General features: G+C 39.6%; 1 protein-coding gene across 3 annotated transcripts in view; it reads left to right on the forward strand.

The window, feature by feature from the left end:
* CDH13 (cadherin 13) overlaps positions 1–16,279 on the forward strand; it is a 651,169-nt gene that overhangs the window by 578,557 nt on the left and 56,333 nt on the right. For all 3 annotated transcript variants that reach the window (XM_075189159.1, XM_075189158.1, XM_075189161.1), the window contains 2 exons: positions 851–1,033; positions 5,117–5,370. In XM_075189159.1, the coding sequence (XP_075045260.1) occupies positions 851–1,033; positions 5,117–5,370 (437 nt within the window). The remainder of the gene's footprint in view (positions 1–850; positions 1,034–5,116; positions 5,371–16,279) is intronic.

Consider the following 16,279-nt stretch of genomic DNA (forward strand, 5'->3'; position numbering starts at 1 on the left):
CTGGTGTAAATTTAAATTGTGGGGACAGATTTATAGTTGGAGTACCCTAGATCAACTTTAAATTTCAGTGTAAAAATAAAGGTATGAAATATTTGTGTGCTACATGAAAAAGTAACCAGTATTTCCCTTACATGTAAAATAATAAACTAATTTGCACCACTTGCATTGTAACATGGTTTGTCCAGGAGAAAATGTACTATGTGATTGATAACACTCTGGTGACTTGGGAAACCTTCCAAATATGCACAATTTCCCTTAAAGTTCATTTAAACGGTTCAATGCAGCCAGCTCGATTCATTATATGTGGCAGGATTTTTCTTCTCCCGCTAAGGACACCATATTGTTGTGCACACAGGCCCTTACCGTCACAGCAGAAGAGATTACACGTTTGCAAATGACATACATTGTATGTGTGTGGGTGTATCGTGATAAGATATGTTAATCTACATTTTAAAATGGCTTGTTACCCTGAAATAACCCTGAATGACGACTTCTTTTTCTCGCCCCTAAAAAGAGAAAATATCTCTGTTGTTTTAGACTGACTGGCTTTATGCTTTTCCTGTAGGTAATTTTTTCATTGCAGTTGAAAGATTTACAGTTTCTGAATACTATTTTCCAGCCTAGTCTTGCTTCCAATCTATCAAAAGTAGATGTTGTTAAAGAGTAATATGTCATCTATTTTCTCTAAACAAATTCATTGTTTTTGGGTATAGGAAATAAACTTCCTGTGAAGAAAGAAATATTTTATTCTTTTTTTGTTCTTTTAGATATTTCTTGTCACTTATGCAAAGTTGAAAAGCTGCTTTTGTTTAGTTTGTTTTGCTTAACTTTTTTTATTTTATTTTTTTAGTTTCAAGCCACAGTGAAGGAAGGAGTAACTGGCGTGATGGTAAACTTGACTGTAAACGATAAGGACTATCCCAACACGGGGGCATGGAAGGCGGTGTATACCATCATTAACGGGAACCCCGGCCAGAGCTTTGAAATTCACACCAACCCAAACACGAATGAGGGGATGCTTTCTGTGGTTAAGGTAAGCAACTATCTTGTTTTATGTCATTTATCAATGTTATTTCTAGGGACATATGTGCAAAATGCATCAAAGAATATTAAACCTCAACAAAACTATTTTGCTTATCTATCATCACTATGTTGGGAACTATAACTTACTAGGGTAAGTCCTAATTATTGTCCGAGGATTTCTGCATGAAATCGGCCATTGAACATGCTATAGGTTGTGAATAATTGTCATGCCTTAGCAACATCTGTAACCATAGAAACAATCAGCATAGTCCACTCTTTGTTTCCATGGTTAAAGATGCTGTTAAAGAATGCTCCTAACCAATCGCAGCAGCAGTGTGTTTCTGGGTTTTCCATTTGCAGTTTCAGACAGAAGTCCTATTTCAAGTATAAGAAATTATTCCAGAAAGTTGTCATGCAATGCACAACTATTTTACTTCCCACACACATGCAGTACAGGCCATGTTGTTAATAACAGACATCGCCTACAGTAGGGGTGAAGTAAATATGGTGCAAGATTATTTGGAAGGCCACAAGAAAAAACCCAGATGGAAGACATTGTGGTAGCAAAGAAGGACAACGGGGAAGAAGGTAGATTGAGAAGAGACAGTGGGTGATGGAACAAGACACAATAGAGACAGGAAGGCGTTTACTTTGGCATGGTAGACCCAAGTGATTTTCACTGGCTTACTGTCCTGTAGTTACACCACTGAGATATAACATGTATTCATATTAAAAGCAATGTAAAGCATGTATGTACAATCCCTTCAGTCTTCAGACCCCACAGACCCAGCCCATCGTTCACACAACCTTTAAATTGTATCTCCTTGAATCACAGCTTTATCCGAAATATCTTTAGCTCTGAAAAGTTTTTACAATGTTAAGATATATAATTGAATTATACATTTGTAAAAATACCTCATTCAAATAAAGCAACTTGCATTTTTGGGGTTTGTGGTCTCTTAATATGTGAGTGGTCCCTTAATGTGAGACAGAGTAGGGCTTTTGATGGATATGTAAACACGTCATCCCTTATCAAACCGCAACTACAAATATCTGTATACATCCAGTCCTTTATAACATATTGCTGTACATCCAGTCCTTTAGAACATATCGCTGTACATCCAGTCCTTTATAACATATCAGTGTACATCCAGTCCTTTATAACATATCAGTGTACATCCAGTCCTTTATAACATAGTGTACATCCAGTCCTTTATAACATACCGCTGTACATCCAGTCCTTTATAACATATCAGTGTACATCCAGTCCTTTATAACATAGTGTACATCCAGTCCTTTATAACATACCGCTGTACATCCAGTCCTTTATAACATATCGCTGTACATCCAGTCCTTTATAACATATCGCTGTACATCCAGTCCTTTATAACATATCACTGTAAATCCAGTCCTTTATAACATATCGCTGTACATCCAGTCCTTTATAACATATCGGTGTACATCCAGTCCTTTATAACATATCGCTGTACATCCAGTCCTTTATAACATATTGCTGTACATCCAGTCCTTTATAACATATCTCTATACATCCAGTCCTTTATAACATATCTCTATACATCCAGTCCTTTATAACATATCTCTATACATCCAGTCCTTTATAACATATCAGTGTACATCCAGTCCTTTATAACATATCGCTATACATCCAGTCCTTTATAACATATCGGTGTACATCCAGTCCTTTATAACATATCAGTGTACATCCAGTCCTTTATAACATATCGCTGTACATCCAGTCCTTTATAAACATAACTCTATACATCCAGTCCTTTATAACATTTTGTAGGCTTGGTGCAGGGATTCCCCGCAATCTGCCTCCCATCCTTCTCATCTATGCAGAACACAGCCCTCGGTAATGACACTGACAAACAGTAGAGAATTAAAAAATGGGGGAATGTTCTTTCCACCGTTTATACAGAATATATGAAGAGTTCCTGCTCTCATCTCGGTGTTCATCCATTTTTAATAACTCTTTATTTATCTTTGTCATTACTCTGCTGGAATAAGAAATGTTGGTATACATAGTTCTGTCATATAATGATGGCAATAGTGTTCTGTGTTCATAACTCTGAGAGAGCAGCATGAATCAGGTGAGTGATAGAATCTCCAGAGTGAGGACAGGAGAACTAATAGTATTTATTATGCTGTATATCAGCCTTTAGTGGACATAATGTATAGCCCAGAATGAGCTTTGTTATAAGATATACACAGTGTTGCACATCTTCAAAATAATATATATGTGTACAGTAACCGATATCCCTCCTTCGTATGTATTACCTATCAATATGTAGCATCTTCCCAATTACATGAATTACCACCTCCACCCAAATCTTACCTGGCCCTTTACACCTCACATCCAGTCTCTCTCGCAGTTCTATGTCTTCAACATTTTGCCAGAATACGTCCGTTTCTTACACAAGATACAACCAAAGCTCTTATCCATACTCTCATCATCTCATGCCTCAACTACTGCAACCAATCGTGTATCGTATACTCCTAACCTGTTTGTCCCTATATCAATCCCTCCTAAATGTCGTAGTAAGACTGATCTTCCTCACACTACTCGACATATCCCTATACTGGCATATCCTCCACAATCCAATTCAATTTACTCATCCTCCCCTACAAAACCCTCAACACCACCACCCCTTCCTACATCTCAAATCCCATCTCAAAACACTCTCCCTCACACAGATCTACCTCTGACCTGCGCGTCCGGTAACCGCCTCTCACTCCCACCCACAAGACTTCTCCCAACTGATCCCCTTTGTTGTGTTTTAAAGCTTACCGTACTCCTACCTGTACCACTCACACGGTGCACAACTGTCTCAGTCTCCTCTCTGAGTCACACTCACTCCTCTTGTACCAGCTGTAAAGCTTCCCACTAAATTGTAAGTTCTCTAACGAGCATTCTGCCCCCCTCACCCTTTGTTTCCACAACTTGTGTCTGTCCCTGTTTTATATATGCCCTGTTTTGCAGTAATAACAATAATAGTTATAATTTACAGTGTCTGACAATACTAGTTCTTTTGGGAGTATGTTCAATATTTTGAGGCTCTTATAGCGTTTTTCACAGCTGGAGACTCAATTTCTTCTCTTCTAGACTAAAAAATCTATTATGATTTTGGTTGAAAAAATAAACTGTCCTATCAGTATCAATCTTTGCTACAACAATCCTTATTTAATCTATGTGTAAATCACATAGAAGTAGACATGTTCCCTAAACAAAAGTATCTGCCATCAGCGTGTACAATACAGTAACTACACAAGTCTGCATATCTCCTAACATGCACATGGTGCAAATCATGGTGCGTTTGTACACAAAAAGGAGGTGTGTCTAGCGCTTCCTGTGGCAGATGCGCAGGAGACACCTCCCAACATTTCCTGAAATTGCGCCAGTTGGGTTGAGTTATGAGAGCGATCATGGCAAGAGTTCCCAGTCTGTAATGGCTAAGATTGTAGAAGTGATGTAACTTGATATATAGATTGTAAGTTTTAGTGAGCAGACCCCTCTCTCCTTTTTGTTTCTATATATGCCCCTATTTTGGCATGTCCCAATTTATCCCTCTGATTGTACGATGCTGCAGAATGTGTTGGCTCTATATAATTAAAGTACAATAAAAGTAATGACAGACAATAAATCATAACACACAAATTTCCCAGTTGAAGATTCTGACAAATTAAGCCATGTCCTGATCTGTCAATACCATGCCCACATCTATCCATGCCATTACCAGGTCTCTGTGATGCCAATGCCGCAGGCATGGAAAATACGCATGCATTATTTATCACCTGTAGCCAGAAGGCGCTGTATGATACACAAGAGAAGTCTCCAATCAATCAGGCCAATTTTATTGCATGAAAAAAAATGCACTTACAGGACACTGGCAGTATATGGCATATAGTACAATCAATTTCTCCAGCAGACTGTAGTAATACCCAGGGAACTCACATCAGTAATAGTATCCACAAATGCAATGTGTTTGCTAAAAATTCATCCGACAGTTGTGAATATATATATATATATATATATATTTATATTTTGACAATACGCTCCCTTTCTGCCTTCCAGCCATTGGATTGTGAGATTTTGGCGTTTCACACTCTGCTGATCAAGGTTGAAAATGAAGATCCTCTTATTCCAGATGTGGGCTATGGGTCTAGCTCCACTGCAACCGTTCAGATCAATGTATTAGACGTAAATGAGGGTCCGGTCTTCCACCCCGACCCAATGAAAGTGTCGACGCTGGAAAACATCCCGGTTGGATCCGCGTTGATCACAGTGAGCGCCACTGACCCAGATACATTGCAGCACCAAACAATGCGGTAAGTTCTCCGTTACTTGTACTTACATCTGTTAATGTGTTCAGTCTTCTCTTTGGTTCTGGCTTTGTGTCATTTGTCTTTATATTCTGGAGTTTACCTGTGAAATAATTTAGGTTATGTTTAAACAGAGGAATCTAGGATGACCAAACTATTCTAATGGTTTAAGGTGGCAACTGAAATGTTTACGTCTCATCCCTTAAGTAAACCTTTGTATTGGTTAGATGCAACCAAAGGCTCATATTGTCATTTTAAGTATTATCAGGGGGTAAATATTTGAAGCTGCAAGTTTCCGGCGGGTTTGAAAAGTGGAGATGTTGCCTATGACAACCAATCAGATTCTAGCTTTCATTTAGTCGAATGTACTAAATAAACAATAAGTAGAATCTGATTGGTTGTCATAGGCAAAATCTCCACTTTTCAAACCCACCAGAAGCTCTACCCTTGATACATTTACCCCTTGATCTACTTTTAAGACAGAATCCACTAATCTAGACAATGACAGCAAATTAACATTAATATTTCAAGTTGATTCACTACATATTTCTGCTCCCAAAATCCTACAGCCCGGTTACAGGAGCCCCTGAAAGTGATGCATTATTTTCTCATGTTGCGTTTTGTTGTATTAATATGCAGTTGTCAGTTTTGGTTGGCTGGATTAATTGGTCTTGGTTAATTTTCTGTTGACTGTGGCGATTACACGGTTTCCGTATGTCGGTTTTGATGCTTGTATGCTACATGGCGTTGTGAAAAGATCCTTTCATATCTCTGGGATACAGTCAGATATTCTCCATTTACAATCTGTGCTAATGTTTTGTATAATTCACCAAGATTTCCATGTTCATTGCTGATAACAGGATCGGATGCTGTAAAGCACAGACAGTCGTCTGTTTGTACAGTCTGGGTAGCTTCTATCTGTTCTCTTGTACTGAGGATAGATCCAACAAATATGAAGGTAGACATGGATAGAGACTGGTGCTGCTTCCACATTGTGTAATATCCCCTTCTTCATACATACTGGTCATTGGTCCTCAAATTAAGCCCTACCAGTGACATATAATACATCGACATGTTCCACCCGAAAGAAATGTGTAAGGTCCAGTGCAATTCACTAGGAGGTAGTGAGGTAATTGAGGCACTTGATGTCTCCGTGATGTCATTATTTCTAGTAATTTGGCCATATGCTGTCTTAATGAGGTCATTGGTTCTTAGTGAATAACGGCCCCACCCACAAAATGGCTGCGTAGACTGTGTATAGGTGACAGGTGAAGATGAGCAAAACTTAAGAAAAAAATAGTTCCGTACTTTGGCCTCAAAATTTCACGTTTTGCCGGCGGGTTGGCTACCTGCCCCAAACACACAACACAGCAAGATGGATTCCCCATCGTCCTCAGAGCTCTAGTCATATATTCTGTGAAATGTAAATTTACAAATACCAGTGCAGAATGATATTCCACAGAATGGCAAAGGAAATATGGTACTCCAAGATTGTATCGCAGGAAGTTCGCGCCCCTGAAAAATGTCTTGTTTCGCCGCGAAACTCAATTTGCGCAAATTTTCGCAACAATTTATGTCATCTCTACTGACAGGTACACTGTACCTACCATCCATGCTCAAAGTGGCCCAGTTATAATGTCAATCAGTTGAGTGCTTGTATTATATTACCAAGCAAAAACTATTGTTTTTAAAATAAGGAATGTTTCAGGAAGGAAAAAAAAATCAAAAAAAAAATCAGTAATTATGCTCTTTTTTTTTATTTTTATTATTTTCCAGAAATGAAACATAAAGCAGGATCTATCTACCAACAGAGAGTTCAGATCAGTCTTTGTTAATTGAATTTTACATGTTGTTTCTATGGGGAACCGTGGTAGTCATTAAGCGATGCCATGTACATATATTTAAGAATAAAAAATCAATTACAAAGATAATTTCCTGTCATCTGATTATTATTCCCTGAGCTGAGATTCTGGGGGATGTTTATCATAGACAATATTATCATTTGTTAATCCCTCTGCATTCCCATCCACTCTCATGTACCCTGGCAGTGTGGCCCTGTGTGGAGAATGACTCCAACAAAACTCTTTCTTATACACGTTTAACAACCTTCAAAGAGACTGGCCTTTCCCTCTTCAACCAGACAACCATAGGCAAGCACACTGAAGTTATTAAAGGGCATGAAGCCTGTGTATTATATTATATTACAGTCTCTGTGTTACTGAGCTGAAAAATACACATGACATAACTGAAGTGTCTATACCTGACTGAATATATCCAATTATACTCTTTCACTCCGCTGAAGCAGGTTGTCTGGTAAAGAGAGAGGGGTTTATCTGACAGAGCAGACACATAATGGTTGACAGCTTGGCAAACTTACTTTTCAGAAATGCACTCTGTTGATTGCTTGATTTGCAAACTGAGTCACAGCCGCTCAAATGACTGCAGTACCAGCTTTTTGAGTTGCCTCAGGGCACTGTTCTAAAGATATGAGAAACTCCACCTACCGGTAATGCAATGGAAAGGAAAACTATATATTTTACTTTTATAGTTTATAGCTGAACATTACTGTTTTGGGGGTTGGGTTCTTTTAAGAAGAAGGGACTTTTAACTACACATTGTGGTAGAGAACTGTTAGGTTATGCTTTTCATTGGCTGTTTACTGCTTTGGTCATTCAAATAATCAATTAATCTTTGTTTGTTGGAAGCTGCCATATTTTTCTAGCGTTCCTCCCACCTTTTAATTCAGTAACTTGGATAAATGAACTGTTCAAATCAGCATGTGCATATCCAAGGTCTTTTTTTTAGTATTTGTTCACTTATCACTTTTCTTCAGAGTAGATAACAAGTTTGCCTGTACATCTTCTAGTATATAAGTCACAATACTGTTTTCTCTGAGAGATATTATCACAGCAATTCCCAGACAACAGAGGCTGATATCACAGAATGTACTGAAATCAGTATCTATTGCTTCATTAACTGTTTTCAAAAGCCGGAGTTTCAGTATACAGTAAGCGGCTTCATTTTATTGTGTTTAGTTCCACTTCAGTGGAAGTGTGTTGTGAGCGTAGATTATGTTTCTTATTGATCTCTTTTAAAAGATATCATGCATTTCCAATATACCATCATCACACTTGTGTTCTTTATACTTCACACACTGACTACATGTGCTCCTATTTTGTGTGGACGCTTCAGAAGATATGTTGTGGATGACAGCCTGTGTTACATGTTTAAAGACATGTTATTCATCCTGATGCTGATGTGTTTGTATCAGTCCCTTGTGCATTGCTCTGCACTGCGGTCTGCGTTCACCGGTGGACAGAGGTTGCATGCAACTTCTTCTGGTCTATCCAGCGAGTCACAGAGAATAAACAATGTGTTCCTCATAGTGATCAGTAGAGGACTATATTGAGGTCTGCTTAAAGTGCATGGCAAGGGGCTTAGAGGCAGATGTATAACCGCCACTGAATAAGTACACTAAATAGGAGGGTGCAGCATGTGAGGTAAAGAGGAACGTGTTGTAGAATGTTTACTTTATTTTAATGTTTTACATATTTAATTATAAAAAGTTTGAAAAATATTTCAATCTCTGTGTAACATAGATGCGGAGACTGACGTTCGGTGTAACTTAGATGCAAAGTTAAAAATTGGTTTAATGTGGATGCCAGACTGATTCTAGGCTTTTTTTTTTTACATAATTTACATAAATAAAGATGCTTTCAATGCATAATGTACATAAAATGCGTTATATAGTCTGCCTTACTTGCATACACATGTTCTGTGCTAGCTAGGGGCACACATCTGTGTAGTTTTTAAATCAAATACTATGCTGTATCAATCATCAGGCGGCATTTTCAAGTTGTAGGCAGTTAAAAGTGTCATTTGCGTTCGGACATGAATTGCATGCAGTTGCATTCATTGGCATAAGGTCTGTTTGAGATACAGAGCTATATAGCGCACAATATGCTATGAACATGAATTTGTATTTTATGGATGCCAGGCTGACTCTTGGTGCCGAGGGCCAGGCCGGCTCCTGGCTTAGTGTAGATGGGAGGACATGTGACGATAGTACACACGCAGACTTTTCACTTTGCTAACATTCTTCAGTGACTTAATAAATAAATATAACTGTTCAATGCAACATAGGCATATGCAAAGGTGTTTTTTTTAACCAATTACATCTCACCTTTCTTGTAGATAAAGCATTTAAACTTTAATGGAATTTACCCTTTTTGTAGTATTATATTATAATACTGTTCTCAATGAGAGGTCTGATCATCGCAACTCCCAGGCAGCAGAGGCTGAGCTTGTAGAACTTATTGAAGTCAGTATATATTGATTTACTTTATCTGGTACAAAAGCCGGAGTGTACAGTAAGTGATTTGATTTCAAATATACCGGCTATTTCCTAAAACATCCTCATTATCACACTTGTCTTTTTCATACTTTACTATTCGGCTTTTTGAATGTGTAAATGTTGCGGCTTCCTGGTGGGCGTAGTAAGACAGCTTTGGGCACAAGTGGGTACAAGCGAGTGTTACTTGCCCAAATCTGTACTCTGTGACTCTAGAGTGACAGTTACCAAGTAACACTAATATCCGCCGTCATGCAGACTGACTTTTGTAGTAACACTGGACGATGAAGGCCGTTCTGGAATACGGAGTGTTAATAGCTCGATTCGGAGCAGATTTCTTTCTTGGCTCATCTCTTCCAGTTTTTTTCCTTCCTATCTTAATCCTTAGGGAGGGTTTTGAAGAAGCAGCAAGCTCCAGGCTTCGGTTTTTTTCCTCAGACAATCTGCTTTCTTTTGTACCGTGCCGCTGGCAAGATTTCTGCTTTCTTCCTGTACCCTGTTCACTGGATGCGGCATTAAAACCAACCTGTATCTATAGCTATAGCTTGGAAAGGTAACCACACTGTCTCATAATGTCGATGTCGCTCCCTTACACTGGATACAGTAATAGACATTTCTAAGGGTTTAAGTCATCTTGTACAGAGATCCTAATTATGCACATCTGTATATGTTACTATGTCTGAGCTGACATGCTGCTTGCTATGCTAATATAAAAACAATTTATATACTCTAATGGCACAGCGCCCCCCAGTGGCCAAATAAGCATGTAAAATAGCAAAAGACTTGCTTATCTTCACCTAGTGTTACACTTTGGAGAAAGCATCTCTCAAAACCTGTGCTTGACCAGCAAGAAGAGATTTACACAACATTTTCTGATTTAAAACGTAGTAGGTTCCAGTTTAATATCCCTCTGAATGTTCATAAAATTATTATACAATCCAGAAGGAGTTGAGGCCTAAAGGGAACTTCCTTCCACATTTGGTGGACCTGCCCCAAGTTAACTTTATTTTGGCAGAAGATCTATAGACTTCTCAACTTAACGATGGAAGCCCCAAATTCTCAGACCCATGGATATTCCTCCTCTCTTATCCCCCACAAAATCTTTCTAGACATTCCATGAAACTAGTCTCGCACATTTTGGCCCCAGCCAAATCTTCTATCGCATCCCATTAGGGAGCAGGTGGCTCCTCCGCCCCCTCCGAAGTCATAAACCCTATTTGGCATGTCACATGCATGAAAAACATTACGTATTACTTCCATGATAAGACAGATCCTTTTAAAATAATGTGAGTACCATGGTTTTTAAGTGAAGATAAGAACCGCACCTCTCACACAGAGGAGCCCAAGGACTTTAATATGCCACAGAGATCCAAAGGGACGTCTCGCATCCATAATCATTTACAAAAGTGGATTAATTATTCCTTATAATATTTTCCTAATGGATGATGACATAAGAACTCACTATTTATACAGATATTATTTTCGAAGTCTATAAGTAGATGAACATCGCTTGTTTATTATGATAAAATACAACGGGATTCTGCACTAATTCCATTAGATAAAATTATAACATTGTATTATAGTTACTAAAGGTTTATATGTGTCTTCATTAGTGTCTCTTTGCTAGACACAGACTAAACATCTTCAAGCAATTGATATACTTACTGTTGTTAGGGGTTTTCACAAGCCGGAAGATCTATGACATTTTTAGCCTAAAGTTTGGCCTTTCGCCTGCATAACAGAGTTCACTAAGACCCCTACTGTTACCATGATTGAATCTCTGATCACACCTGCTGGAAAGTTTCTGAGAACTTGCAGAGCTGAACAGAGTTTGTGCTAATAAAATAGATGTACCAGATTAGACGAAACACCCAAAGCGTCTGCACTGGTTCTGCTGTCGGCCATTTTTAAGCTAATGGTGGGGTCTACAATGATACCACTACTCAGGGGCAGGGAGTGTTTACGGGTAAAAATGTACAAAGGTGGTCGTCCTCTTATGTGGATGCAACAATTCTGGCTTTTAAATGGTTAGCTCAGTACCGCTGTCCAAGGTGCTGTTCTCTAATTTACTGGATGCCTTTGAAACTGGTCAGACTTATTTTGCTGAGCTGTACAGGGGAGCAGATTACAAGTATATTACATCATATGGCAATAAAATTCAATTTAAAGATAGTTTTATCCATATAAACTTACAAAAGTAACGTGGCCTGTGTACCATTACTACAGTAACAGTGTGCATTATTACCGTTAGTACGGTAATGTTTAACACTGATTTCCGGGTTAAAATTACCGTATTAACAGTAACGGTGCGCCGGGCCGCGTTACTTTTGACAGTAACGTGGCCAACTGAATCTACCCTCAGTTTGCACAGTTGGCGGTTTTCCTACATGTATTGCGTTTTACTATGATTACGTACATTAAGCAATATGTATAATTTAAAGTGAATTTTGTTGTCTAGACTAGAGATGTTCACTGATTCCCGTGTTCTGGTTTTGGTTTTGGATCAACTTTGTGCTTTGGTTTTGGCAAAACCGCCCTCGTGTGTTTTGGTTTTGGTTTTGGATCCCTATTTGTTTTTAAAATTCCTATTTATTTTTTTTCTAAAATCACATCATTTTGCTCTTTTTTTCCCTACATTATTAACCTCACTAACACTAATTTCAAGTCATTTGTAGTCAATATTGACCATCTAACAGGTCACAATATTAGTTTCATACACTTTCAAACAAAGACTTCAGTGACCTGGCTGGATGGTAAGTGACAGAGCAATGACACAAACACACGGCAGTTCTTAGCACATCTAGGACACATTGCCACACAGCAGTGGCAGAAAAGAACAGTGGTGCAAGATGATATTGTCCTTGGGCCCTCCCAAACACCCTTATGTAAGATATTGAAAAGGACATGTACATTTTAACAAATCAAGCACTCCAGCGACAAGCGGCACCACTTTTGTGGTGCAAGTGCTTGGTTTGTTTGGGACCCCACAAAACAAGCTAACAATAGCTTAGCTGCCTTAAGCCTAACAGTGCTGTCAATGAACTCTACTTTATTAAACCATGTCTGATGGTGCTTCATCTTTAATCGCCTTCTCCTCTGTGGATACCTCCCTCTCATCCCTGAAGAACTGCCAAACTTATGTAGACACAGGAATGGATATTACATCTGGAGTGGCATTAGATCTGCTTCAGACAGACTGTGACATGGAACATGTGGGCAGCATGGAATCTGTCATGTTTGAATGCGCTGCATTGAACAGAGATTTAAACCATTATTTAGACGCGGTTGAGGAGGCCGTACTTAGGATGAAACGTGACCCACCGGATGAAATCCTGGATTTAAGAGAGCTTGTACACGAGAGATACACTGCACATCAGAAGAATAATACAGAGAAGGCCCTGAGGCAGGACGGTACACTTTAAAGTTTAAAGAACAGCTAAGAGACCTGAGAAAACAAGTGGGTGTGTCACAGGCCCCTGCAGACTAAGCTTTGGATGATGATGAGGAGGAGATCGCCATCACCCTGAGCACATGGCTGGTACAGTGAAACTGAGAATGAATCATGAAATCAGTTATGGTTCATTTGATGGCTCCACCCGTTCCTTGGATAACTGTGGTAATTCTACAGCTAATATGTGGACAGAGTGAAGCGGGCGGTTATGTACAAGAAGCCCCTCAAAGGTGGGAAAGGTATCCTCAATATCCCGACAATGCTGCGAGCCTTCTCCGCAGAAGTCTTATTGAAAAGAACATTTGCTCTGCTGGGAAGTCCTTGTCTCGCTTTTTCCCCCTGCCTTTTTGGAGGACCCTTGGTTGGGACAAGTGGGACAGCTCCTTTCCTTACAACTGGACTACACCTTGGTTTTACCTGGATGTTGGACAGTTTGTGAGGGAGCACCATCTGCAGGAACTTCAGACTTGTGGAAGCCAAAAACTGTCCACAAGCTCCTCAGAGCTAAATATATTATGGAGTCTGTTCCAGGGCTCCCTGCTGCAACAACAAAACACATGTGGGAGAATGTGGCCTCTAAGAGGCTGACTAATCGACACAAAGACATTGCATGGATGGTTATCCAGGAGGGTTTGCCTCTCAGGACATTCATGCACTCCCATAACCTGTGCAGATATGTCCACTGCTCCTCCTGCATCAGCAGAAGGGAAACAGCACAGCTTATTTTTTGGGACTGCCCCACTGCACAGGCACTGTTGGATGCCTTGGAACATGAATTTAAGGACAGTGTGCCCAGAACTTGCCTTTCATACCATTTGGTATTTCATGGATTATTTCCTGGGACCCACACCATTGGGGAAATCCAGGAGGCCTGGCGCCTTATGAACTATTTTAAGGACGCTATTTGGCTTGCCAGGAATCGCCTCATCTTGAAAAGGGAGAAAATTACCATCCAGGACTGTCGCAGGCTGATCCACGGCCTGCTAAGAGACTATAACACCATTGATAGTCCTGAGGATGAGGAAGATGATTAATTTTCTGTCTCCCTCTTCTCCTTCTCCCCCTATGTGTCTGTTTATTCAATAAAACCTTAGGCTTGTGTCTCCCCCTCCCTTACCCCCCCCCAACCCATTCTGTTTGAAGTTTTGTTGAATGTCTTGCCTTAATTTCTGCACCCTTCCCTAGATTTGTTTGTGTTTGTCTCAATAAAGCTTTGGTCTTCTGTGTACTGCTGTGAATCCATTTTGATAACACAGTACAATGTGACTGCAGATTTAGAAGACCAAGCATGCCAGCCCTATTATTTGTATTTCAGCAATGACAATTAGCAATGGAGCTCTCCTGAATGTCACTGGAGACTTTCAAGAACACTGCTACCCCTCTTTCTTTTCTAGCTATGATGCTGCCCACCTGCCCTAGAGACTGCCAAAAACTGTGCTACCCCTTCTGTGTCCCTCTGTGAAATGGCGCTGGATCACTGTGGAGGGCGGTACTTATAGAATCCAAAACTCACGAGATCCGACAACGTAACAATGATGTTTTTCCTCTTTTCAATTCCGAGGACGCGCAAAAGTACCGACTATGCTCGTCTCGGATCTGCTAAGTTCGGGTGTGTTCGGTTCTCTGGGAACCGAGCCTGAGCATCGCTAGTCTAGACACGGTGGAGACAGACATTTTGTGGGCTGAACCAGCACTAAGCAGCTCTCTAGGGGCGTGACAACAGCCCGTCCAATGTGTCATGCCCCCCTGTCCCGCTGGCAGGGACAGACATGTTGAAGGTATGGTCCTCTGGCATGATATTTGTAATGTGTGACTACATTACTTAAGATCTCTCTCCATGGTATTCTAGAAGTGTGCATGTTTATGCATTATTTTTGTACATGAAGGGAGCATGGTGACTTAGTGGTTAGCACTTCTGCCTCACAGCACTGGGGTCATGCGTTTAATTCCCGACCATGGCCTTATCGGCGTGGAGTTTGTATGTTCCCCCCGTGTTTGCATTGGTTATCTTCCGGGTGCTTCGGTTTCCTCCCACACTCCAAAAACATACTGATAGGTTAATTGGCTGCTATTAAAATGGTCCCTAGTCTCTCTGTTCTGTCAGTGTGTGTGTTAGAGAATTTAGACTGTAAGCTCCAATAGGGACTGATGTGAGTGAGTTCTATGTACAGCGCTGCGGAATTAGTGGCGCTATCTAAATAGCTGATGGTGATGATTCTGACATTGTATCTAATGCGCAATTTCTTTCTGTTATATATTGTCATGATATTTGTGAATTATGTTCATTTTCTGCTGTTCTAAATAAAAAGATTAAAAAAAAATAAGTTGCCAAGTTTGGTGACATCACTGACGCACTGCCTGACTAGTATTCACAAGGCTTTGTTTCTGAATGAATACTGCTTTTCTAAACTACATTTATTTTTACACTAGACACTTGTATCTACTCTATTTCTTTTGCAGCTAACTGCCAGCAGCATTCCATGTAAATGAACAGGACAAAGGATCCAAAGATACTCTAGCAGTTTAAAAAGAAAGATGTTTTTGGCTTCTGGTGTACCTAGTTGTCTATTTTTAGCCTTGAAAATGAACTACCTATCACTTAGAAGCCATATTGTATTAATTGACTCATAACGTTTTATCAATTTTAATATAATAATTAGCAGTCCGCTTGCATATACTGGGTCAGATTTAAGAGTTTAATATTGGGTGCTTTTTTTTTTTTTTAACTGCTCCTGAAATTTTAATTAGCAGTTTTAACTCTGTATGTCAGCAGGAAGTGATAGGGCTATGTTTAATAAAGTCTTGGACCCAGGGAAATTAAGAGAGACCAAGTACGGCAAACTATATGAATAACTGTAGATCTTAATTAAACATGAGAATAATTATTGGTGCTAGAAAACTAGGTCTGTCTCATCAGTCCCCTTTTTTTTTCTATCAATGTGAAAATGATAGCAGAGCTAACAATTTTAACAGTGCGTATCCATATTCTGGACAGCTGATAAATGACTTGAATTATCAATCCCCGGCGCCAGCAATGCATTTTATGGCGATCATTTCAGCACAATCTACAACAGCGCTGCATGAACAGATCGCAGCGAGGAGAGAGCGCTCAT

This window comes from Mixophyes fleayi, chromosome 10 (assembly GCF_038048845.1).
Source record: "Mixophyes fleayi isolate aMixFle1 chromosome 10, aMixFle1.hap1, whole genome shotgun sequence".
Lineage (NCBI taxonomy): Eukaryota > Metazoa > Chordata > Amphibia > Anura > Limnodynastidae > Mixophyes > Mixophyes fleayi.